The sequence below is a fragment of the Naegleria lovaniensis genome (genome assembly GCF_003324165.1).
Source record: "Naegleria lovaniensis strain ATCC 30569 chromosome Unknown tig026, whole genome shotgun sequence".
NCBI lineage: Eukaryota > Heterolobosea > Eutetramitea > Acrasida > Naegleriidae > Naegleria > Naegleria lovaniensis.
Window position 1 is genome coordinate 202,689 of NW_025407848.1, and position 23,384 is coordinate 226,072.

General features: G+C 37.5%; 12 protein-coding genes across 12 annotated transcripts; 8 read left to right on the forward strand and 4 right to left on the reverse strand.

The window, feature by feature from the left end:
* Positions 1-78: 78 nt before the first annotated feature.
* On the forward strand, positions 79-1,541 carry C9374_006024 (uncharacterized protein; the record flags this gene model as incomplete). Its single annotated transcript, XM_044695840.1, has 3 exons — positions 79-196; positions 315-383; positions 481-1,541. 3 exons carry the CDS (start codon positions 79-81, stop codon positions 1,539-1,541), a joined length of 1,248 nt encoding a protein of 415 aa, XP_044547320.1.
* A 242-nt stretch (positions 1,542-1,783) lies between these two features.
* On the reverse strand, positions 1,784-2,527 carry C9374_006025 (uncharacterized protein; the record flags this gene model as incomplete). The annotated part of the gene is made up of 1 exon (XM_044695841.1): positions 1,784-2,527. One exon carries the CDS (start codon positions 2,525-2,527, stop codon positions 1,784-1,786), a length of 744 nt encoding a protein of 247 aa, XP_044547321.1.
* Positions 2,528-2,933: 406 nt separating this feature from the next.
* Positions 2,934-3,647, forward strand: C9374_006026 (uncharacterized protein; the record flags this gene model as incomplete). Its single annotated transcript, XM_044695842.1, has 1 exon — positions 2,934-3,647. One exon carries the CDS (start codon positions 2,934-2,936, stop codon positions 3,645-3,647), a length of 714 nt encoding a protein of 237 aa, XP_044547322.1.
* Positions 3,648-3,914: 267 nt separating this feature from the next.
* C9374_006027 (uncharacterized protein) lies at positions 3,915-5,479 on the forward strand (the record flags this gene model as incomplete). The annotated part of the gene is made up of 3 exons (XM_044695843.1): positions 3,915-4,492; positions 4,648-5,128; positions 5,270-5,479. The coding sequence occupies 3 exons, from the start codon at positions 3,915-3,917 to the stop codon at positions 5,477-5,479; spliced, it is 1,269 nt and encodes a 422-aa protein (XP_044547323.1).
* Positions 5,480-6,272: 793 nt separating this feature from the next.
* C9374_006028 (uncharacterized protein) lies at positions 6,273-7,489 on the reverse strand (the record flags this gene model as incomplete). Its single annotated transcript, XM_044695844.1, has 7 exons — positions 6,273-6,669; positions 6,748-6,758; positions 6,819-6,870; positions 6,926-6,972; positions 7,065-7,070; positions 7,121-7,221; positions 7,423-7,489. The coding sequence occupies 7 exons, from the start codon at positions 7,487-7,489 to the stop codon at positions 6,273-6,275; spliced, it is 681 nt and encodes a 226-aa protein (XP_044547324.1).
* Positions 7,490-8,051: 562 nt separating this feature from the next.
* On the forward strand, positions 8,052-9,311 carry C9374_006029 (uncharacterized protein; the record flags this gene model as incomplete). Its single annotated transcript, XM_044695845.1, has 1 exon — positions 8,052-9,311. One exon carries the CDS (start codon positions 8,052-8,054, stop codon positions 9,309-9,311), a length of 1,260 nt encoding a protein of 419 aa, XP_044547325.1.
* A 28-nt stretch (positions 9,312-9,339) lies between these two features.
* Positions 9,340-12,429, reverse strand: C9374_006030 (uncharacterized protein; the record flags this gene model as incomplete). The annotated part of the gene is made up of 1 exon (XM_044695847.1): positions 9,340-12,429. One exon carries the CDS (start codon positions 12,427-12,429, stop codon positions 9,340-9,342), a length of 3,090 nt encoding a protein of 1,029 aa, XP_044547326.1.
* A 237-nt stretch (positions 12,430-12,666) lies between these two features.
* Positions 12,667-13,721, forward strand: C9374_006031 (uncharacterized protein; the record flags this gene model as incomplete). The annotated part of the gene is made up of 2 exons (XM_044695848.1): positions 12,667-12,891; positions 12,939-13,721. 2 exons carry the CDS (start codon positions 12,667-12,669, stop codon positions 13,719-13,721), a joined length of 1,008 nt encoding a protein of 335 aa, XP_044547327.1.
* Positions 13,722-14,396: 675 nt separating this feature from the next.
* C9374_006032 (uncharacterized protein) lies at positions 14,397-16,744 on the forward strand (the record flags this gene model as incomplete). The annotated part of the gene is made up of 2 exons (XM_044695849.1): positions 14,397-15,794; positions 15,947-16,744. The coding sequence occupies 2 exons, from the start codon at positions 14,397-14,399 to the stop codon at positions 16,742-16,744; spliced, it is 2,196 nt and encodes a 731-aa protein (XP_044547328.1).
* Positions 16,745-16,899: 155 nt separating this feature from the next.
* C9374_006033 (uncharacterized protein) lies at positions 16,900-17,772 on the forward strand (the record flags this gene model as incomplete). The annotated part of the gene is made up of 1 exon (XM_044695850.1): positions 16,900-17,772. The coding sequence occupies one exon, from the start codon at positions 16,900-16,902 to the stop codon at positions 17,770-17,772; it is 873 nt and encodes a 290-aa protein (XP_044547329.1).
* A 31-nt stretch (positions 17,773-17,803) lies between these two features.
* Positions 17,804-21,736, reverse strand: C9374_006034 (uncharacterized protein; the record flags this gene model as incomplete). Its single annotated transcript, XM_044695851.1, has 3 exons — positions 17,804-21,163; positions 21,303-21,463; positions 21,583-21,736. 3 exons carry the CDS (start codon positions 21,734-21,736, stop codon positions 17,804-17,806), a joined length of 3,675 nt encoding a protein of 1,224 aa, XP_044547330.1.
* A 204-nt stretch (positions 21,737-21,940) lies between these two features.
* On the forward strand, positions 21,941-23,380 carry C9374_006035 (uncharacterized protein; the record flags this gene model as incomplete). Its single annotated transcript, XM_044695852.1, has 1 exon — positions 21,941-23,380. One exon carries the CDS (start codon positions 21,941-21,943, stop codon positions 23,378-23,380), a length of 1,440 nt encoding a protein of 479 aa, XP_044547331.1.
* Between the last annotated feature and the right edge of the window lie 4 nt (positions 23,381-23,384).

Genomic DNA, 23,384 nt, shown 5'->3' on the forward strand with positions numbered 1-23,384 from the left:
TTTCTTCTTTTCTTGTATTGTTGGGATGCAAGAATCGATTCAGGCTGCGCTAGCATCTTGAAAGAAAAAAATACAAAAATGCCCAAATCATTGAAACAACACAGCGGCAACCAAAACTCAAAAGTACAAGATCCCGAAACCGGCTTACAGGTCGGATCCAAGGTTTATTGTTTATGGGCTAGAGACAATGAGTACCGTAAGTAATATCATACTATTCTCGAACGTTCGTTGGACACATATCTTGTGATGATGATTGTTATTATTTTATGTGTGATGATCGGATTCGATACACCCAATTTCTCACAACTCTATAGACCAATGCGAAATTGTGGAGATCAAGTTGGATGTTAGTCCAGTGCAATTTTATGTCCACTATATTGACTGTAAGTATTCATACGTTAACTCCGATGTTGACAATAATTGCAAATTATTCAACACAATATTTCAAATACATTTACATAATATTCAACGTCTCCACAGTCGATAGAAGACTTGATGAGTGGGTAACTGCTGAACGCTTTAATTTGGACGAAGATGACGAAAACATCAAAAGAGATAGTGAAGATGAAAACAAAGTGGAACGTAAACTTACAAGAAATATGAAACGTCACTATAACGAAATACACAACATTTCTAATGATCATGATCTTGACAATGACCCTGTTCAAGCAGCACTTGAGAAGGAACATGAAGAATTTACAAAAGTGAAAAATATTCAGAGAATACAATTTGGAAAATATGAAATTGAAACATGGTACTTTTCTCCATATCCTGAAGAATATTCCCATATTGATAAATTATATATTTGTGAATTCTCACTCAAGTATATGAAAAACAGAAGAACGTACGAAAGACATCGCGACAAATGTACAACGAAACACCCACCAGGAGATGAAATTTATAGAAATGGTTCTCTAAGCTTTTTTGAAGTTGATGGAGAGAAGCAAAAAATATATTGTCAGAATTTGTGTCTACTCGCCAAGCTATTCCTCGATCACAAGACTCTTTATTTCGATGTGGAGCCATTTTTGTTTTATATTCTTTGTGAATGTGATGAAGAAGGATGTCACATGGTTGGTTATTTTTCAAAAGAGAAACAAAGCGCTGAGGGCAATAACTTGGCATGTATTTTGACTCTTCCACCCCACCAAAAGAAGGGATACGGTAAACTGTTAATCGGCTTTTCTTACGAGCTCTCCAAGATAGAAGGAAAAGAAGGAACTCCAGAAAGACCCTTATCAGATCTAGGTAAAATCAGCTATCGCAGCTATTGGAAACATGTACTTCTTGATATTTTGCAGAATCCTGCGAATAAGGCCTTATCCGTCAAAGACATTGGTAAGATGACAGCCATCAAATATGAAGATATCACTGCCACTTTACAATATCTTGGTTTGCTCAAATATTGGAAAGGTCAACACATTATAGCAGCAAATCCTAAGGTCATTGAGGAGCACTTGGAGAAGAGGAAGAAAAAGGATGAAGTCACCATCGATCCAAGCAAAATTCATTGGGCTCCTTACCCAATCTCTAACAACTAGATCATCCTCATTTGTATGTTAACACAGAACATTTTTAGCAGTTTGCAGATAGACAGCTGTAGCTGCGAGGTAAACAAACAATGCCCTAGAATTAAAATTTGTAAATCAAGTACCATTTATTATTAATTGTCAAGTAATAAACAGGGTCAAGTGCCATTTATTATTAATTGTCAGGATCTTCCAACTCGAATTGAAAACTTAGAAACCACATGTTCCAATTATATTTGAAAAAATCTACAGAGCTAGATTAGCTTTACCTTTCCTTCAAAAAGTAAATCTCTCACCAATCTGTATTGCAATAAAGAGCGTGTTCCCTTTGGTAAATTCACCTCAAGCTCGTCTTCGTCTTCATTTTCAGGCCGAGCATCAAAAGGCCGAAGTGTCACTGTGCCCAAGTCTTCAACAACTTCACAAAAAACAAACTTGAACCAGTCAGGCTCAATATACGGTACTATATTATCTTTTCCTTGACCTTTTGAAGCCATATCAGGATTTGTCAATTGATTCACAAAACTATTCTCAAAATAGGTCGTCCTTAATTTACAAAACTGTTGAAGAAATTTCCATTCTGAAGGTGTTGTAATTTTTAAAGCCGCATGAATATCTTCCTCTCTATCATTCACCATGGATAAATTTCCAATATTATTTATATGATCTACTTCTTTTCTTCTCACATATTCACATAACAATTCCAATTTAATTAATCTCGTTCTCATCAAATTAGTAACCAAATATTTCAGTCGGTTCAATTCCGTAACTCTCAACGAATATTCCTCACTATATTCATTGGAATTCAGAAGAGAGTCTTCTTCTAATTCAATCCGAGATCGGGCTCGTTGAATCATACTCTCTAGCCGTTGTCCACCTGGAAGTAATTCCGGAGAGTTTCGTTCGTTGGTGAGCCAAATTCGTAAATCTTCAAAAACTTCTCCATCATCACCTCCACTCTCAAGCATGAGCTCTGCAGAATCAATTAAACTTTGCATGGTGTGATTGATGGTTGTGAATTAAATTAAATTTTTAAATTTTTAATTAACGAAGAAATTTGGATTGGCGCCAAAAGTTGACAGCGGGAGTTATTGTTTACCCGAGCGATTATTATTCTGTCGTTCTAAAGCATCGATATGGAATGTTATGCCGTATTCAAATGCTCTGAGATGCAATTCACGGTATCTCAATAACAGTCCTTGGTGCTTTCCAAGAAACTAACATACAAAACAGTTCAACAATCATTCGTTGAATGGCAATCCAACTTGTCCAAATCGGATTCATTAATCCGATGATCCAATCAAATTTTCAAATTTATATTTGACACGAGGTTGCATCCAAACAGTCGAACGCTCGTTTCGAAAAAAGAGTCTCAAAGAATTAACCTCTCGACAAAATATCATCATGGTTTCAAACTTCTCTCAACATCCAAACAAGAGATGCACTGCTCAAGGTTTTTCTTCTTCCACATCCGCGGGTGGAAACTTTGAGGCTCGGCGAAGGGAGAGAAACCAACATGTGGGCCGTATTCAAAAGAAACCATATCATGTAATGAATCGCCATGTTCGACCATCAACTAGGCCACGAGTACATGTAAATGACGTTCATGAACATTGCCAACAATTAGACCCATCTTTTGGTTTAGCTCATCATCCACACGTTCCTCTTCCAACAGCCATGAATTCTCTACCTTCAAGTCATACTGATAATGCCCTGAATTCGCCCGACATGAACCATCCTTCATTTGTGCAGCAACTTCTTCCTCAAAGTGGAGAGGCCCCTCATTCAGTTCAAACTTTGGCACTTCAAGCTTTTATGTTAGGGCTCTATTGTGCTCTCAATCACAAAAACCATCCTATCGGAAGGCAATTATTGCTCAAGTATCATCCCATGTTACGGATGAGTAATAGTACATGTAGGGACGGAACACTTTCATTCTTGAATACTCCCAATAATACAATTGTTGAAGAAGGCCCTTCCTCTACAAATCACTCCCCTCACCAACATGTTCAGCGTTCGGAAGCAAGTCAATCTCTAACTCTGGAAGCTGGATCTGTCTGCTCAAAAACAAGACCTATAAGAACATCCGTTTCAATTAAGGAATTGCTCAATGAGTGATTGCCGTCATCAACGATTCACATCATCCAACAAGACTTGTCTGTGAATAATGCTTATTCAAGTAATCTCTATCATGGAGATTCATCATTACTTCACTCTCCCATTCTTTGGATATCTGTGCTTCTCACAACCAAGTTTTGAAGCAAATAAAGGTATTCCTTTAACAACATGTATTTTCAATACTGTGTACTATTACTGTTCGAATTGGTTGAATACTGACGACCACACATGTTGTCATGTCTTGACATCCATTCCGAAGTGAAAAAAATGTTATTAAAATCTTTCACAAAACTTGCTGCTTGTGCCATTGTTGGAACAAGTCTTTACAACAAGTCATCATTCATGAACAATTATCCAACCATGTTGGATGAAAATGAATGGAAATCAAGTGTGGTTGATGTTAGAAACAAGCTCGTGTTAGCTTCTTCAAGTAGTAGTGCCATTCATCCTTCCGTTCCGACATCACCCGCTGTGGCTACTGCTCAACAATTAGAGGGATTGAAATCATCATCAAAATCATCATCAAATGAAAAGAACGAACTCACTCAGAGTACAGAAAATATTTCAACCGAAACGGATGCCGAGAAGGTATCATCTCCATCCTCCCAAGAGAGCGCAAGACCAACGGCTCCAGTCACTGGTGGCCGTACTCAACCACCAGCAACAACAGCAACTCCTTCTTCGCAAGCTCCAAAACTTCCTGGATATGTGAAAACTCACGCCAAAACGAGAGAAAGTTTAGAATTATTTCAGACTTTTTATGAGTTGGGATTACCACAGGATAGAGAGATGCATCTCTTTTCTGGATATTTTTCTGCAACAGATACTCGATTGAGAATTCCAAGGTTTGTATTGGATTATTCAAGATGGATTTTGAATATATTTACGAAATTGTTTCACAAATGTCATCTTGAATTTTTACAAAATATTTACAAAATTGAAAATATTATTATGGCATATTATTGGAAATTTTAAACAATTTTTATTAATATGGATCAAGTTTTGTGGCATGGATGATTAAAGGATCATCTTCTGATAAAGGTGAAAAAGAGAGAAAATCAGACCGTTCCAATTCCAAATTTCTCACAAGTCCTTTCCTTCCTTCAGAATTTAATGCAGACAATACAGATTATTCAGCATCTGGATACGATCGAGGACACATGTGTCCTTGTGGAGATTTTTATTATAGTATGGATCAACAAGGACTTGACGAGACATTCTATTTATCTCATAATGTCGTTCCACAAGAACCAAACAATAACAGATTTTATTGGTTGCGTGTGGAAATGTTTACTAGAAGCTTAGCAAAGCAATTTGATAATGTCTATGTGGTTGCTGGACCGTTATTTGTTCCTGAAGAAGTTAATTCGAAAAAGTTTGTGAAATATGAAGTCATTGGTGATAATCATGTGGCAGTGCCAACTCATTTGTACAGAGTTCTAGTTGGAGAAAAAAAGGGAGAAAATAAGTTTTTCATTCAAGTAAGTGGTGGTGTTGTTTTTTAAAATTTTCCAATAATTTTCTGCTGGCATTTTGATTTTCACATTTTTATGGAAATATGGGACCAAAATGGAATATTTAAATATTTTAAAATTGCAATACAATTAAATTGAATTAAATAGGCATTCATGTTGCCCAACAAACCCATTCCAAAAACCAAGCCAATTACAGACTTTATCGTTCCAGTTTCAGAAATTGAAAAACACAGCGGAATGAAATTATTGCACAAAATTGACAAGGCTAAAACAGCACCTTTATGTAAGAACTTTAATTGTGAATTAAAACCTTGGCAAGAATTAGAAATACAAAAGATTCTATGGGACAAGACATAACGAAAGAGAAGGCAGAGCAAGAATGGAACAAGTTACTTAAAGAAGGATGGCAACCATCACCACAAATTACTCAACAATATCAAGCCAAGCTATCCAAGCTCTAAATGCATTATATTAGTGCATGCTTTACACAATAAGTATTAAAGGAGGAAATCATTTATGGATGATTTAATATTATTTACAGTAAAAACATAAGTCGTGATCTAGTGTTGGCTATTAAGGAGAAGAGATAACCCTACCGGAGCTCCACGATTTTGATAAATTAATATTTCGAATGAATTGATTGGTCGTGAAAAACTCTATTAGGGAACAGAAATGGCTAGCCTTATTCTAGTCAGGACCACCTCTCTCCACTGCACAATGTATTTACTTGGAACCTTGTATCAACATACTAGCAATTATCCAATTCCAACGGATCCTATGCACAGATAGAAGCCTATTCTCTCGTTGAACGACATTATTAACAGTAAATTCATCGATTGTGGTGCAATTCTGTAGATGTCAACCATCATCACTGAACCATGACCCTTCTTGAAGTTTGTTTCTCTATTACCTTATTTGATGATATTCCTGCCAATAGCACGCTCCACTTATTTAAGGCTTTTTAACAAGCCATATTGTAATTAAGCGGTAAGAACTTTGATGACAGGTTATCTTTTCGTGGAGTAGAAGGTAAGTGTGGTGGTGGAGGAAATTTCACAACATAATAATTTCGAACAAACAAATAAAGGAAAGATCCAGGTACAAATAACTGACGAGAACAACAAGAACAACAAAGATCACACAATACTCTCTAGTCTATGATTTCATTTTCTTTTTGTCGAGATTCCAAAATTTTTTTTGATAGTTTACACAAAATGTCTTGCTCAATCGTTTCATTCGGTGTGTTCTTGCAAGAAATTTCATCAAACAACACATCCATCTGAAGAGTTTCACAGAATTTTCTAGCTCTGTCAGTAGTGACTTGTCGCGAATTTTCCAAGTCAGTCTTATTGCCAATAATGAAGAGGTTAAGCTGAGAGCCATGAGGTATGCTCTCTCCATTGTTGAGTCCTAAAATATTCTTTTTCACTTCGTTGAGCCATACTGTCAGGTTAGTAAATGATTTTTCTTGAGTAATGTCATAGAGAAGAATTACACCATCACTGCCCCGATAGTATGACCGAGTTAAATTTCTGAATCGTTCTTGTCTGCAAATAGGTCATTTCAGATTCATGATACGGCATACAATAATTATCATGTACCAATTTTCACTCTCGAACACTTACCCTGCCGTATCCTTTTAATGATTTGTTAAAATCTTGTAAGCGATTTGAACACTAATGTAATCATCACTTACCCATATTTGAATCTTAATGGTTTTTCCATCTACGTTTAAAAAGCGTACTTTCCTATTATTCAAGTATGAATCATATATAAAATTAATTCAGCCATAGAACAACTTACAAGTCTACACCCACAGTGGGCATGAAATTATCTGAAAATGATCCCGACTATTGAATAACGTTTGACATACATGTATGGGATTGGAAGAGCAGTAAACAATGTATGATCATGATTGTTGATATTGTGTGCCGTTACTTACAACAATCTTATTAAGGAGAGAGTTTTTCCTGTTGTACTATCTCCTATAACTATCACCTTAAACAATTCATCGTAATTTGTTTGTACAGCCCTAGCAGTTGCTGTTGATGCAGACTGTTGTGGTTGCTGTTGTGGTACGTTTCCTACTTTTATCTGGACTGTTATTTTAGTAGTATCACAATCATAGTACAATGACCATCACCAGCATCAACACGTTCATAATCGTCATGGTAATTAAAATCCGTTGTATAAAATCCGACGAAAATTATAATTTGTCAATATATTGATCCATCACACCAAGCAATATATAATATTGAACAATCATGTTGAGCAGCAAAATGAAATAATAGATACACTACTTTCATCCTTTTTATTTTGCTGTTGTTGTTGACCTTTCGTGCTCCCTTGCTCTCCTCCGCAACACATTTTTTCGTGGTATGTTTCCGAATCGGTTCTTCACGTCCTCTTTGGTCTCGACCTGTTTTTAAATTTCTAATTGTCGTGGCAGTGGTCATTTGTTCGTGGATTTCGTTCCATGATCCTTCTCTCTTGAATGGTCAACAAGTAATGATCAATGGGTATTTGTCAGTTAAATTCTTTTAATACTCTTACGCTTCAACCTCGATAAAATCACTCTTATCATCCTCCTCATCAAAATATCATACGCATATGGAGACATGAGTGTGTTCTGTTCTTCCATGAAGTTTCCCTCATGGCCACCTTCATGCACTATGACGAGCGCATTCTCAATCTTGAACCCCAACGCAAGCTTTGCATCATCTCTCCACGCCGACAAAGAACTTGCCAGCCAAAGAAATGGTTCGCCCCACAAAGGAGAAAACCCATTCTTTCCATACGAAAGACAAAGCATAGGCAGAGTTTCTAGTATGAATGAATTTCAATAATATACCATTGGGAAGGTTCGTCCTTAACAAATCCTAATGTTGAAAGTTGGTTTTTGGAAATTAAAAAAAAAGTCTTCAAAAAAATGAGTGAGCAAGAACAAGCAGTCGCTTCTAGTACTACCGAGTCTCAAGTCGTTCAATCTTCGGAAAAGAATGGCTTGTCATCATCGAGCACTAGCAGTAGTGGAGAAAATGCAACTGAGCCGAAGAGCAGCAGCACTACTTCGGAAAAGAAAGGAATGACCTATCAGGAATTGATGAATGGTACCGACGATGATGATTGGGTTCCGAACGTTCCGAAGGAATTGCCAGAGTGGTGCAGCAAGGACCATCCATTGTTGAGCAATTCAGTTGATATGAATAATCCCATTACGGAAGCTTTAGCTCATATGAAGTATGAAGGAACGCCTGATGAAATTGCAACCAATTTCAAGAATCAAGGAAATTCCTTGTTAAAAGAAACAAAAACTCCAGAGAAATATTACAAGGATGTGATTCAATATTATTCCGAAGGCCTAGAGCAACCAATAACTGACATGAGATTGAAAGTGGATTTGTTAAATAATAGATCCCATGTTTTGAGTTTAATGGGAAATTATGGTAGAGCCATCGAGGATGCCAAGGCAGCTTTGAAAATTGACAAGAAAAATACCAAATCCATGTTTAGAATTGCCAAAGCTGCAATGGCTTTGAAAAAGCACAAGACTGTTATCAAGTATGCTGAAAAAGCTCTCAAAATTGAAAAGACACATCCTCTCTTTGAAGACATGATTAAAAAAGCCGAAGAAGAATTAAAAAAAGAGCAAGAGAAAAAAGCAAAAGAACTCGAAAAAAAGAAGCAACAACAGCAAATTCCACAACAAATTAAGGACTTTTTGATTTTGAGAAAGGGTATTTCAGTCGGAAATTACACAGAACTCGAGACAGAGCATATCAATACGTATACGAACAAGGCCTCTACCGGCGGTATTCAAGTCGATAATGCAACAGGAGAGGTTTTCTTCTCAGTTATTTTTGTCTATGATGAATTTTCCCAAACAGATTTTGTTTCAGAATTTAGTGAGCATCAAACTTTGAAAGATCAATTAGATTTAATGTTTCCTCCTAATGGGCCAACATTCCCTTATGGCTGTGAAAAGGATTATGTGTTGTCTAATCTGTGCGTATTTTTCTTGGATCCAACATCGCTTAAGGAAGCTAATTCACGTTACATTGAAATCAAGAATTTGAACACGTCGTTGATAAAGATTCTTACACGAAAGGACTACTTGTTACCTTCGTCATTGATGCCAGTTTTGCACATTGTTAGAAAGAATCATGCACTAGAGTTGAATATCAAGTGAGGTGGTGTCAATAAAACATGTTGATAATTTATTCCTCAATCTTTTCAACTGTTTCTTCCACCTTAATTCCTTGTTCCTCAAGCTTGCTTAACACGCCTTCATAGAGAAGAGAAGTTGAGGTTGGACCAATCACACCACCTCCACCAACGGACTGTTTGAGATCAGCAGCCTCCTTAGCGACCATGACAGCAGTGATGGCAACAGGTAAACCAACAGTTCTGCTCGTTGCTGTAGTAGTCTTGTCACCAAACACACATACTGTGGATGTAATTCTTTCTCTGGAATTATCCTTATCGTACTTGACGATGAATTCGTGGATCATAAAGTTGAGATCCTTGTCTTGAGAAGTGAGAGCAAGTTCACGTTCGAGGTGAGCACAAATTAATTCCAAAAGAGATCCACTTTTTGGTTTCTCTGGTAATGGTTCCTTAGAAAGCAATCCAAGTTGGTTAAAGCTCTTGAGAGCATAATTGGCATCTGATTCAGCATTTGCCTTCAATCTCTTGTAAATTCTTTGTTGATACTTGTCCTTGATGTTGGAGAACATGGCATCAATTTTCTCGTTATAAATCTTCTCGAGAGTGTTGGCAATATTTTTCATGCTTGAAGTGTTTGGAACACCTAATTGTGCACAGAAAATTTCAAAGAAACTGTTGGCATTGGCTGGAATTGGTGTTTCTTGCTTGAGATATCCCAAAAGAGTGAGCAATCTGAATACCTCACAAAAGCCACCAAATCTCAAAGTACCTCTCATCATTGTATGAAGATCGTTTTGATTGAGATACTTGTACTTGGAAATGTACTTCAAGCTGTCACGATTTGGAACAACCTCAAAGTTGAAGCCCTTAAATTTGACGTCTACCTTTTCATTGAGGAATGTGAGCTTTGATCCATCAGTGACGTCCACAACTTCACCATCCTTCATGAAGAGGCATGGATTTTGAGAAGCTCTCAAAACTCCAATTGGTGACCAACTGAACTTGTATCCTAGCGGATTGTCAGAAGATTCCGGAGCAGGAAGGGCTCCACAATAACTCTTAAAGCTTTCAACTCTTCCTCCCTTCTTTCCAACAACCTCATCCAAAGTTTTCATGATACACATGTGATCAATGCCAGGATCTAAACCAATTTCGTTGATAAATAAGAGTCCCTTTTGTTTTGCTTCTTCATGCATGGCTTCCATCTCAGGACTGACATAACTGGCGGTGATGAGGTGTTTCGAATGTTTGAGACATTGCTTTGCAATAATGGGGTGAAGGGTGGCAGGAACAAGGGACACAACAATATCAGTCTTATTGATGAGATCATTGAGTACTTGATTGTCTTGAGACACGTTGAGATTATTCACAAATTCCACAGATAATTTTCCGGTATATTTGCCCTTCAAATCTTGTGGAATCTTGTCACTAGCAATGGTAATAACAGAAATATCTCTTGGATTATCAAGCAAATAATCAATCACTGGTGGAACAACATATCCAGAGCCCAAAATTAAAACTCTCTTGGCTCTTGGTCCTCTAATTCTATTAATATACTCATAGTTTGGAGTCAGGTTTCCGTTGGCAGTAATGACAGCCTTTCTGATTTCAGTTGGTAAATATTTCATTTGTGTTTCCAAAGAACTGTTAAAAGTAGGGAACGATCTTGCCAAATCAGGAATGAATGGGAAAAGATGAGAACCGAACAAGCTGCTCGAAGATCTTGGGAACTCAGCTGGTAAGTGGTCAACAGCAAGCATTGCTACGCCTTCGCCAATGAGAGTGTCATCATAAATCTTATCTTCCTTAATGTTATTTACATAGACAGGATTTGAAATGGTTGTTGTTTTGGTGAGGAATTCAACTGAGCCACCAGGATCGCATGAAATGTCGCCAACAGTGATGAGTGGGAATCTATTTTGTTCAATTAATTGTTTGGCTTGTTTGTTAGTAATGAGTCTTGGATATCTGGCATCCCAGTACATTCCGTTCAACAATACTCTGGTGTATGGAATAATGGTTTCATGGAAAATAGGCTCATAATCTTGTGGATTGGCATAATAGTCATACTTGTCGAATGCCTTTGTTGGATCTTTGGGTTTTACCATTGCTTCAGCGCCACAAATTAAAACATAAATCTTTCTGCAATCTTCCTTTGTGACATCTCCTCTTGCCTTCTTTTCCCACAATGCTTTCAATTGTGAAGGTGACTGCAAGAATTCAACAGTTTTGTGAGTCAATTCAGGAGGTTGCAATTGTTGGATCATTTCCTTCATACCTTGGCACACGCTACCACCTCTACCAGTCATGACAAAAGTCATTGGGAATAAATCCTTATTGATACCATATTGACTAATCTTTCGTCCAATTTCATTCAAGGCATGCTTACAAATTTCAAGAGAAATATAATTTCTTGCATATGAAATACTCAAGAAAGGACTTGTGTATCCGTATTGAGTCAACAAACGTTCTCCGAGAATATGCAAAGTATCAATAACACCTGCGTTACCAGCAAAAGGACCAAAACGAACCAATCGTTCTTGTACTGTCTTTTCTGTACCAGGAACTTCTACTTCTTTCACAATACGTTCATAATCAATCAAACGAATATTCTTTTCAATAATTGTATCTAACATGTTCATATTATACCATTGACCTTTGATAGTATGAGAAAAGAACATGTAAGTCTTGTTCGGAATGAGCAAATGAGCAGGTACTTCTTTAACTGCCAAGATTGTTTGAGCACGCGTTAAATCTTCATTAATCTCACAACCAGCTTCTCTATATTCTTCATCACTAAAGGCTCTTGTGGTAGAAGGCTGAATCACCACTCGGATGCCGTGTTCCTTGATCAATTCTTCGCATTGAGAAGGAGTCAAAGGTACTCGACGTTCCCAAACGTTTTTATCTTCTCTACGGATGCCGATGGTTGGTACCTCCCCAGTCTCACTATATTTACGGAGGCCATAGAAATTCAAGACTGAATGATGATACTCTTGCGTGAACGGTGATGATGAAGAGCTTAACACTCCGGAGTGGCTGGATGATTTTTTGAAAAAGGATGTAGCCGCTACACCCGTTGTCGACGAAGATGAACGATGATTCACGAGTTGATGTACAGCTTTGGTTAGTCGGTACATTTTTTTTGATTGAGAAGTAAACGTTGGTGAAGATTCATTATGGAAACGGGTAAAAAATTGTAAACTTTAGCTCATACCCTTTCATTCATGGAAGTATCCATTTCATGGACGATGAGCTATGAGAAGCAGAAGCAGCAACAGTTGAACTAGCTGTCGCTTCCTCTTCTTCCATTGCCAATGATTTCTTGGACTTTCTTGGCATGTTGTTGTTGACTTGTTGGCACAACAAAGTAAAAAATGAAAAAACGAAAATCTTCTGCTTCCTCTTCATTGCTCCGTTTTGTTCCCGAGAATTACATCAAAAAAATCAAATTTAATCCCAAACAAATTGAAGAACATTTGAATGAAGATATTTGGGTAATAATCATGGAATTTTTAACAGCGCAAGAAGTATTGTTGACCATGATGCTTGTCTCTAAAAAATTATTTCAATATGCTCACGAAGTTCCTTTAAAGTTGGATGTTAGATTTAGCAAACATCAAATTTATTCAACACTTCCAATGTTAAGCATATTTCAAGCATTAAAATACGTGCCGACATTCCATCCCGTGATGCTCCTTGCCTTTTCAATAGATTCATTGATGAACAACTCACGAATGATGTTATTTTTGAAGCAAACAAATTAATGAACTCAGACAAAATACTAGGACTAACCTCTATTACCTTGAGTCCTAACTTTACGTGTGCAATCCAAAGCATGTTTAAAGATAACTCAAAGCTGAAGAACTTGAAAGAATTAACAATTTGTCAAGGATGTTTCTATCCGAAGACATACGAATCAATTTTACAGAATTCGAATCTCACAAATATTGAGAGCGTAACATTAGACTTCAATGAAAAGAAGTGTGGCCGCTGTGAGTCTTCTATTTCAGTCACTTCTCTTGCTCAATCTCCAATATTCAAAAATGCTCGCTCTTTTCATATATTGTACGGCGATGTATTTCGAGATAATGAGATAATGGAGCTTTTACACAGTCCTAATTTTCAAAATATCAACAATATCACTTTGGAATGTGACGATGGATTGACAATTAAGACCATTCAAACTCTTGCAAGCTCCAATCTCGATATTCATTATTTAAAAATTGCTGCTCCATCCGATTACACTAGCAATTCACTACTTGAAGCAGCTACCAATGCAAAGCCATTCCGCAATCTACACACCCTAAGTATACTTTTTCAATATTGTGACCCAATCCAAAATGCCACATTTATGAAATTTGTTAAACAAGGTCCGCAACGAAATATCAAATGCTTAGAACTTTCCTACAAGATGTTGACAATCATGTGATCAATTGTATTGTTAGAGAGCCAAAATTTCAAAATATTGAACGATTAGCTTTATATTTCGATTCAGAAATTATTGATCTCGATTCCATGATTGCATGGACCAAATGGAAACCTAAAAAATTGTCATTCTTTGGCACAAGTTGCTGTAGATTTATCTCAGAAGAGAATTCAACATATTTCTCGATCACTTGGAGTTGAGTACTTGGAGATCAAAACTTAAGAAATTTCACCTAGATTTTGTGCCTTCGGAATGTTTGGCTAGACTTCATTCAGTTCTGTTTCATTCAATTGTTACCGAGAAATATTATGACAGTGACTGATCAGTCAGGCAGTCTTAATTTTATACAAAGTAGGGTGAATCTGTATGACTTGAATTTGCTGAGCTGTCCTGTGCTCAATACAACAGGCTATTTATGTAAGGCCACCCCGATCACTTGAATTTGAACTTTTCACACGATTTGATGATGTTTTACAAAATCAATGGCTTTCGGAATTTTCACACAATGGAATAGTAACTGGTTGGTGCTGTCATTCACCATACCTGAGGAACCTTTTCAACCATTATCTCATTCCTGTCACTCAAAGCTGCGACAAGTTGCAATCTCAAATCTCATTGGCCCTATCAACACATGAAACATCTCACAACAGATTTTATCCTTTAACATTTACAAAACAAATGAGAAGTAGTGGTCACCAACAAAGATCGTACCCACTTGGCAGATCATCTTGGTTCACTCATCACTCGATCACTGTTACTTCTAATTCTCACACCCATGTTCCAACGAGATTGAGCAGCGAACCATCTAGATTCCTTCAAATGATGGTCATGGGGTGTATACAGCTTGTTATTTTCACAAGTTTGTACTACTCCATTCCACTCGTCGTAGAAGGTGCTACTACAACCTTGACAGAGGCCAGTGCCACTCCAGTCGTTCTCTACAAACTCATCACCGTGGCAGGTACACGAAATTTAACTTACAATGGAGAAGATATTCCTCCATTGAACACGAATATTAATTATCCAAACTTTGTATTTCCAGTATATCCTGCAAATACCTCACTCTTGGATGTATACTTTACAGATCGAAATCGATTGAGAAAGATTAAAACAGTGGGTGCTCCTGGTCGATCTGTCTCCACCATTGCTGGCAATGCTGTTCAAGGTTATAGTGGAGAAGGACCAAGTTGGAATGCGTCTCTCAATCAACCTGCAGGAATCTATGTATCGCCCAATCAGGATTTCATTCTTGTATCAGATGTATTGAATCATAGAATCAGAAAAATTGATCTCATCGAAGGTAGAATCTCGACCATCATTGGTGGTTTTAATAACTCGAAAGGTTTCAATGGAGATGGCTTCCTCGGTAACGAAACTCTCATCGACACCCCTCAAGGAGTTACCATGTTCAATGGTGAAATCTATTTTGTTGATTCAGTGAATCATCGAGTTCGAAAATTAGATTCACGAACGAATCGAGTTCAAACCGTGGCTGGAAATGGTATTGGTACATACAATGGAGATGGTATAAAAGCCACGTTGGCAAGTCTCAACACACCCATTGAAATTGTATTCAACTCGATAGGAGAAATGTTCATCACAGATGCACTCAATAGTTTGATTCGAAAGGTTGATACCAACGGTTTCATTTCAACAGTGGCAGGAAATTATGGAGCATTGTTGCCTGTGGATGGTGTTCCAGCGACACAAACAGCATTGGGTGCTGCTAAATCGATTGCCTTCTCTCCCTTCTCAGAAAGTCAAATGTTTATTGCAGATTCGTTCAATTGTTTGATACGAAAAGTGAATATGAAAACTGGAATTATTACCACAGTGGCTGGAATTTTTGGTTTTATGGGATTTTCTTCTGACATTTCGGATGCATCAGAGGCAGTTTTGGACACCCCTCAATCCATGTTTGTCGATTCTTTGAGCGGTGACATTATTTTTGTCGAAAGAGGAAATGCATTGATTAGAAAATTAAGTCCTTACTGTTCAAACTCTGCTTATTCGCTATCGTATGATTTTTCATCATGCTACGATTCATGTTATGGTGTGAAATTGAATGATTCACGAGTGTGTAATGGAAGAGGGCAATGTATTTCTCAAGATTTGTGTCGTTGTCAGACAGGTTACACTGGACCTAACTGTGAATTTCCAACATGTTTTGGAATTTCTGCAAATTTCACACAACAATATGTGGAAACGGAAATGGAACATGTACACAGCTCGATACCTGTGTGTGCCGAAGTGGATTCATTGGACGAGATTGTTCCATTCCCATTTGTGTTGCCATTTTGAGTGGTTCAGATCTCTCTCAAAATAGTACTACCACAGTCGAATGTTCCAAAACCATCATTAAGGGAAGTGAATTGAATGTACATTATTTGGAAAATCTAAATGATTTGAATTCTAGAAAAATCTCTTTCAATGGTTTTCAAAACATTCTAGTAGAATTCCCTTCCAATGTTTCAATGGATTTATCACGACAAGGTTTCAACTTGAATACAACCACAAACATGGTACTGGTGAGTTCAGCCTATGTCCATTCTCAACTCACATACAATGAAACGAGCTTCAAGTCACCTCTCATTTCCGTATCACTGCTCGATAAGAAGGGTTTACCCATCACCATTTCCAATTTAGAGAAACCTATTCAATTGCATTTCACAACCACTCCACAACAAAATCTCTCCACTCTCATTTGCATGTATTATCACGAATTGGAAAAAGTTTGGAAAACAGATGGAGTAGAAACCACTCGTTTGAATGGACCTTCACAAGTTCATATTACTTGTTCAACCACACATTTGACATCTTTTGCAGTGATTGATTCCAATTTCAAAAAAGCAACCAATTCTGACACCAAAGAATCTACAGGTCTCTCACCTGAAACACAACTTGCTATTGCCCTATCTGTGGTTGGCTCTGTATTGGTGTTGGGAATTATTGCACTCATTGTCGGTGTGGTTTTGACTTTTTATTGTCGAATTCGAATCATGAAAAAGAAAGGAACAACTCTCTAACATCAAGACAACAATATGTGCTCATGATCTTTCTAACAACAAGTCACTCTTGTGTTAGTTCTCTCAGTAAAACCTCAACACATGGATCGAACGTGAATAGTTAATTGTTTTCTTTCCAAAACAAGGAAATTCAAAATTTCTTTTCAACAAAAAAAATGAGAAGAAAGGATCAACGTTCATCACCGCAAGAATTGAGAGAAATGCAAGCCGAGTTGGGAGTGTTACAAAAAGCGGACGGATCATGTAAATTTTTAATGGGAAAAACTATTGTTATTTGTTCTGTGAATGGACCGGAGGCATCCATGAAAGAGAAGGGAGATGGTGCAATTGTGGATGTAATTTTTCAACCTCGGGATAAAAGACCATCGGAAGAAGAAAAAGAATATGAAATGATGATTCGAGAGAGCTTGGAAAATGTAATTTTGTTATCATTATATCCGAGAACAATTATTACAATTTCTGTTCAAGTGGTTCAAGATGATGGAAGTTTATTGAGTGCTAGTTTGAATTCGGCTGTATTAGCCTTGTTAGATGCTGGAGTGGCGTTAAAGTCAACTCTTGTTTCTTTGTCATGTTCATATTTATCAAGCGGCGATTGTTTGTTGGATCCATTGAAGGTGGAACAAGATTTTGATTCTGTTTTGTACAGTAGTGATTCTTCAACATTTGTGGAATATTACAAGAGCTCATTATCGACCGGTCAAAAAATTATAAAACCAAAGGGGCATGTATGCTTTATTTTTGATGCCTCGAAACTGAAAAAGAAATCCCAAGAAGCTGAAGAGGACACTAGTTTGGTTACATGTCTTACGGAAGGCATTTTCACTGATGAAGCACTTCAAACATGCCTTAACATGGCGAAGGAAGGAGCGCACACTGTCTACAATTTGATTCGTTTCACAATGGAACGAAAATCGACAACGCCAATTTTACCCATTTCCACACAACCTCAAAAGACGCAGCAAAACGTCACACCTTCAACTCCTGAAAAGAAAGGTGGTAGCTTCCTCAAGCCCAAAGACAAGTAAACTTTTTTAGAAATATTTTTTATTTGCAAAATTAAAATTCTTCTTCTTGCATCGATGCTGACTTGAAGGAATTTGCGTATTGGTAGAGACCAATGGTCTTCTTGCCACATGTTCCCATTTCGCATATTGTACACAGCTCTCCATCATGTTTAGGTAAATATGATGCTCCACAGTACGAGCAAGCGATTTTGTCACTGCCGGCATAGATTGGAGTGAGAGAAATGTTACACACTACAAATGGATTTCTGTCATCGTAATCCAAAGTAACTTCGTCTGTTGGATTCTTTTGCTTTTCATCAACAACGTATTGGGCCTGTTTTTGAATCTTCTCTGGAGGGCCTAACTTGAGCAATCTGTTTGCAAATGCTGCGGCTGTGTTAAAGTTTCGAAGCTTGAATGCAGCAGCCATTGCCGAGTTCAAACCAATCATGATATGAGTATTTTGCAATTTACATCTTGTAAAATAGGCAGCAAGTTCAGCTGCTTTCTTGGTATCTGAAGCTTGAATGTTCTTTCGTTGAATCTCCATTCTAAAAGCAATGACATATTCACAGCATGTGGAAAGTGTTTCTTTCACCTCTCTTTCATCCTTCTTTGTCAGAATTGGAATAAATAAAAGTTGTCGCATAATCTCACGAAGCATATCCACACCAGCTTGCATGGTATTTTGATTAGAGCAAGTCTTGAGTGCATCCTTAAGCTGCAATTGTAAATCAGAAAGAGAAGGTACGGCAAGCTTTGGAAGAGCAGTATCTTTTGTTCTTTCATTTTCATTTCTGCCCTTTTGAAGTGGAATGTAAATACTTGGTTGATTAGGGGTGGATGGCATCAATAGGTTGGAACCAGCATAGATGGAGAGGAAAAGTTCTTTGAGAGGAGCAAAGTTCTTGATACCGACAGCTTTTTGAAGAATTTCAATAGCTGACTCGAAGGATCCGGCAGCAATATGATCACCAGGGAATTGAGAGTTGAGTGGCCATAGATCTACAATGTTTCTTCCGGTATTTGGAGCAACAAAATTGGATGATGTTGTGAGTGAAACTTGAGCATCTGCTGGCATCTCAATAAGATCAAAAGCGTCAACGTTGATCTCTTCACCGGTTTCATCAAGTTCAGAGACTGCAGGTGCTTTCTTTGTTGGTTGTAGAGCACTTGGTTGACCATTAGTAGCTCCAGGAATTTCAATTCCTTCTCCGAATTGGTCGAATTGAGATTCATCCAATTCAGTAACTGCTTCTCCAACATCAGTATAGTCAACTTCTTGAGTGTGTAAAAGAGGCCAATTACCACCAGGAAGGATTGGAACTGGAGGAAGGAACAAGGATGGCTTGAAATCGAACTCAGGTTCTTTGAAATCTTCTGGAAGAGTGTTTCTAATTTCTTGTGCCAAACTCTCCAATCCGTGGTTCTTTGCAGTAATATATGCCAATGTTGTTTGTCCAACTTGCTGAAGGATTTTCACTCTTTCCTCTACATCACCCAAGAAAAGAGAGTTGTGGAATCTGGACATGATGTCTCCTCTGTTGTTGGCAATTTTTAGCATCTGTTTAAGATTATCCAAAGATCCGGTAACAGTATACAAGAAAGACAATCTCTCAATGTTCTTTGTTCTTCGGTAGGCCTTCTCAACTGCTGTAACATCTCCTTGGCTCAAAGCCTCTAGACCCAAGCTGTTCCAACACTCCTTCTTGTCCAATTTTTGGGCAACCTCAGAGGCAGTCTTGATGTCACCACACTCGAGAGCAAGATTAAACTTGGTAACCTCATCTTCAACAAATCTCAAGGCAATTTCTGGATAGCCCTTTTGTTGAAGGTAGGCAATAATTGAATCTCCAAGAATTTTTGATTCACCAATAATCTTCTTGATATCACCTGTTCGTCCTTGAGCCAATGCAAGTTTGAATCGATACTCTGTTGAATCTATTGTGATAACCTTCACAACACCTTCTCTGTCAATGATTGTTACGGCATTGTTTTCAACATGAGAAATATAAATAGGAAGCTCCAAAGTCTTAATAGTTCCGTAATCTCCAGTTGGTAAGCAGTATTTCATATGATTCAAGGTGGTATAAATGAAAACTCCGTCCTTGTCAAAAGCTCCGCTCTTAATACGAATAGTTTCCAAAACACTGCACAATGGATCCAGCTTACTATCACAAATGGTAATCATATGTTTACCGAGAAGTGCAACTTTGGTGTTATCGTCAGACCATACTGCAAATTTAACTCCAGCTGCATTTACACTGGATATAACTTTTTGTTGCTCCAAATCGTATAAATGAACTTTGTCATCAGTGGTCATAAGGAGTCTACCAGAAACAGCGGAAAAGATTCTCTTTACAGGACCAATAGTGAGATTAAGTTCTTTGGTTCTATCTGATTGTGTGCTATGAACGAAAACTTTCTTATCTTTTGGATCCAATGTTGCATATTTTTGCAATCCAACAAATGCAGCGAAGAGCGCCTTGCCTTTTCTAACAGGATTCTTTAGTTGAACTTCCTCCGAGGAAGATGAAGTTTTCTTAATTTCAAATAATTCATAGGTTCCTCCTTCATGATCAGAAGTAAGAATACAGAATGACATGGTTGGGTCAAAGTACATGTTTCTGCTTGCTCCTGGCCATGACTTTCTCAAAATTGCAGCAGGAGTATCTTTACCATTCTTGACTTCTCTCATATTCTTGTCTTTCATATAGTAGAGAACATTCTTTACACTTTGGTAAGCTGGTCTTTCTCTTTCCAGTTTGAAAACAATCAAGCCACCGTCGTGACCTGCAGCAATAAGATTTTGAGTTGGGTGAACATCTAAAATCCAAAATCTTTCGTATTCTCTCTTGTAACTTCTGATAAATTGAGATTTTGAAATATCATAAAATCGAAGTGTCTTATCTTCACTGGCAGATATTATCATGTCCTTCTTTTCGTGGAAAACTGCACATGAAACATTGTGAGTATGGCCAGAAAAAGTGTCGACAGCCCAAGCTCTTTGATCACTCACTTTCCAAGTTCTTACAGTTCTGTCATCCGAGGCAGAAACAATTAAATCCAACTTTGGATGGAAGACGGCATAGTTTACACCTCTATCATGCCCATCAAGAACATATTTGACCATGGCATCACCAGAGTTGAAAAACTCTTGATTTAATTGTGTAAACTTGAGAAATTCATCACCAGGGCTTGTTCCAACATTGGCATTCTTTTGTTTGAGAGCGGAAATGTCCCACACTCGCACCGATTGATCCAAGGAAGCTGAGACGACAAGGTCTTGTCTAGGATGGAAGGAAGCGCTCATGACATAGTGATTGTGTCCTGGCAAGACTGAGATGCAAGTACGTGATTGCCAGTTCCAAATACGAATTGTTTGGTCATCAGAAGCTGATATAATCCAAGGCTACGTATCATTGGTGTTTTATGAAAAGTGTTCGTGATGATGATGTTTTGTTGATGATGAGTTAATCAAATGATGGTGTCAAAAAGAATCATACGTATTGGGTTAGTAAGAAAATTCACAATACAATAAAGATAGTTACTTGTTCGCGATGAAATTCCACTGTTCTTACATAATCATAGTGTCCTGTAAGCGTGAATAAACATCTTCTTAATTTATAATTCCAAACTTTGATTTTATAATCATCACCACCGCTAACAAAAAGTGGCTGAGTGCTATGAAAATCTAATCCTCTCACAGGGCCTATCGTGTTTAAAGAATGTTCATCATTGTATCATTATTTCCAATGAATTGTTATCATCATGATACACCAACAAAATATATTGTATCCAATGTTGTATCGCACACATTCAAATTCTTACCTTCATGTTCGTGATACGAATCAATCATGGTACCCATTCTATAATCCCACAATTGAATAGCACCAGTGTGCAAACTGGCCAAAATCCATGATCTCTTCGGATGGAAACTCAAACCCTTGACTCTTTGGGACTTGGTTTCGAATTTGATGATCATTTTTTTCAAATGCTGAAAAATTCAATTTTCGTCATTGATGACGTGTTGTTTCGTTTCTTCTTTGACAATGAAACGAAAGGGATACAATAATAAAGAATGAAGATCTTGAAACCCTTAGAGATAAGATTATTCATGAGGAAAATCAACAATAAAGCAAAGAATTTCTCAATCTTGCTCACTTGTCATTAATCATCATTGAAAAAAATGATTTGCCATCAACAACTCCTCGCCTCCATGATGACACCAAAACCACGTGTCTTGCCGTCATCAACACCTCTTCTTGTCATCCTCTTGACAACCTTCCTCTTTGTTACGTCACTCCTTTGTCATCACTCTGTTGCAATTCCCTCCTATTACACAACCAAATCAACCACAGACGGCGAGCTTGTACAAATCAATTTACTCGAACGAGAAATTGAAGGTTTCTTTTCCACACTCAATCAGCATCCCAGCTATAAATTTGATACACTTCTCGATGAGTATTTTCCTGATTTGAAATACATCTCTCCTAATACAACAAAAATCGATGGTGATTCCGCTGCTTCCACAACCACCACTAAAATCCTAGTCAATAACCTTCATGTTCACATTCCTCACATTGGATATTCGGGTCCTGATATACCTAAAAATTTGCCACAACTCAAAATAGCCACCTTTGTCGGAAATGTTCGAGATTTACGAAATTTATTCGAAAAGGATTGGAAAAAGAATTTCAAATCTGTTCAAGTAGTTTTTTCTAAATCAGACATTATTTATATTCCAGATGAAGCTGAGAGGAATATGGATCTCATCCAATCACTCACCAGTAAAAGTCCTGAAAAGCATGCCACAATTTTTGAGAGTATGAATTTAGAGCCTGGTGTCGAACGCTTCTTTGTTGCATTCCGAAGAAAATACTTGATTGTTCACAAGAATCATTTGAGAATGTCTTCGGATGGAGTCACATTAATGTTGTGGGAAAAGAATACTCAACCTAACAGTAAGAAGAGACCCTATCTTGTGAGAATGTGGCATGAGGTCTATGATCGAGATTATTTTGTTTATTTGAATTATGGTGAAAGATTTCCAACTCCATATGAACATGAACCAGAGAGTCAATCTAAATTTTATCACGTTCTCACTCGTTTCTTTAATAACCATGAAGATGAGAGAGGAAATCCACGTCTCGGAGTGACTGAAGATATGAAAAGTGGTCACACTCCTGAACGTGTTCTCGCCAGACTATTCCCATTGACAGCAGAGGAAAATTCAAAACTTCATGAAATGAATAAGGTTGTGAGTCATAATGTTGAATTTGCATTCCCAATCAGTACTCATCCAGTGTTTGGATTAGAAGCTGCTAGAAAATTCTATTCAGCTCTCATTTCGAAAAATAATGTGGAGAGAGTGTTCATGTACTTGACAAGTCCAATCTTTTCATATAACAATGATTTTGCAGGTGCATCCGTGACATATCTCATCTATCCAAGCAAGACAATGAATGCTGAGAATATCGTTCCTGTCACTTGTAATGCCATCATTCACTTTTCAATTAATCACTTGAACAAGTTGACTCGATTCCATTCCTATTTTGATCTCAATGCTTGTATTAACAAATTGGCCACTGGAAGTGCTACAAGCAAATGGGTCACTGTAGAGTTGTAATTCC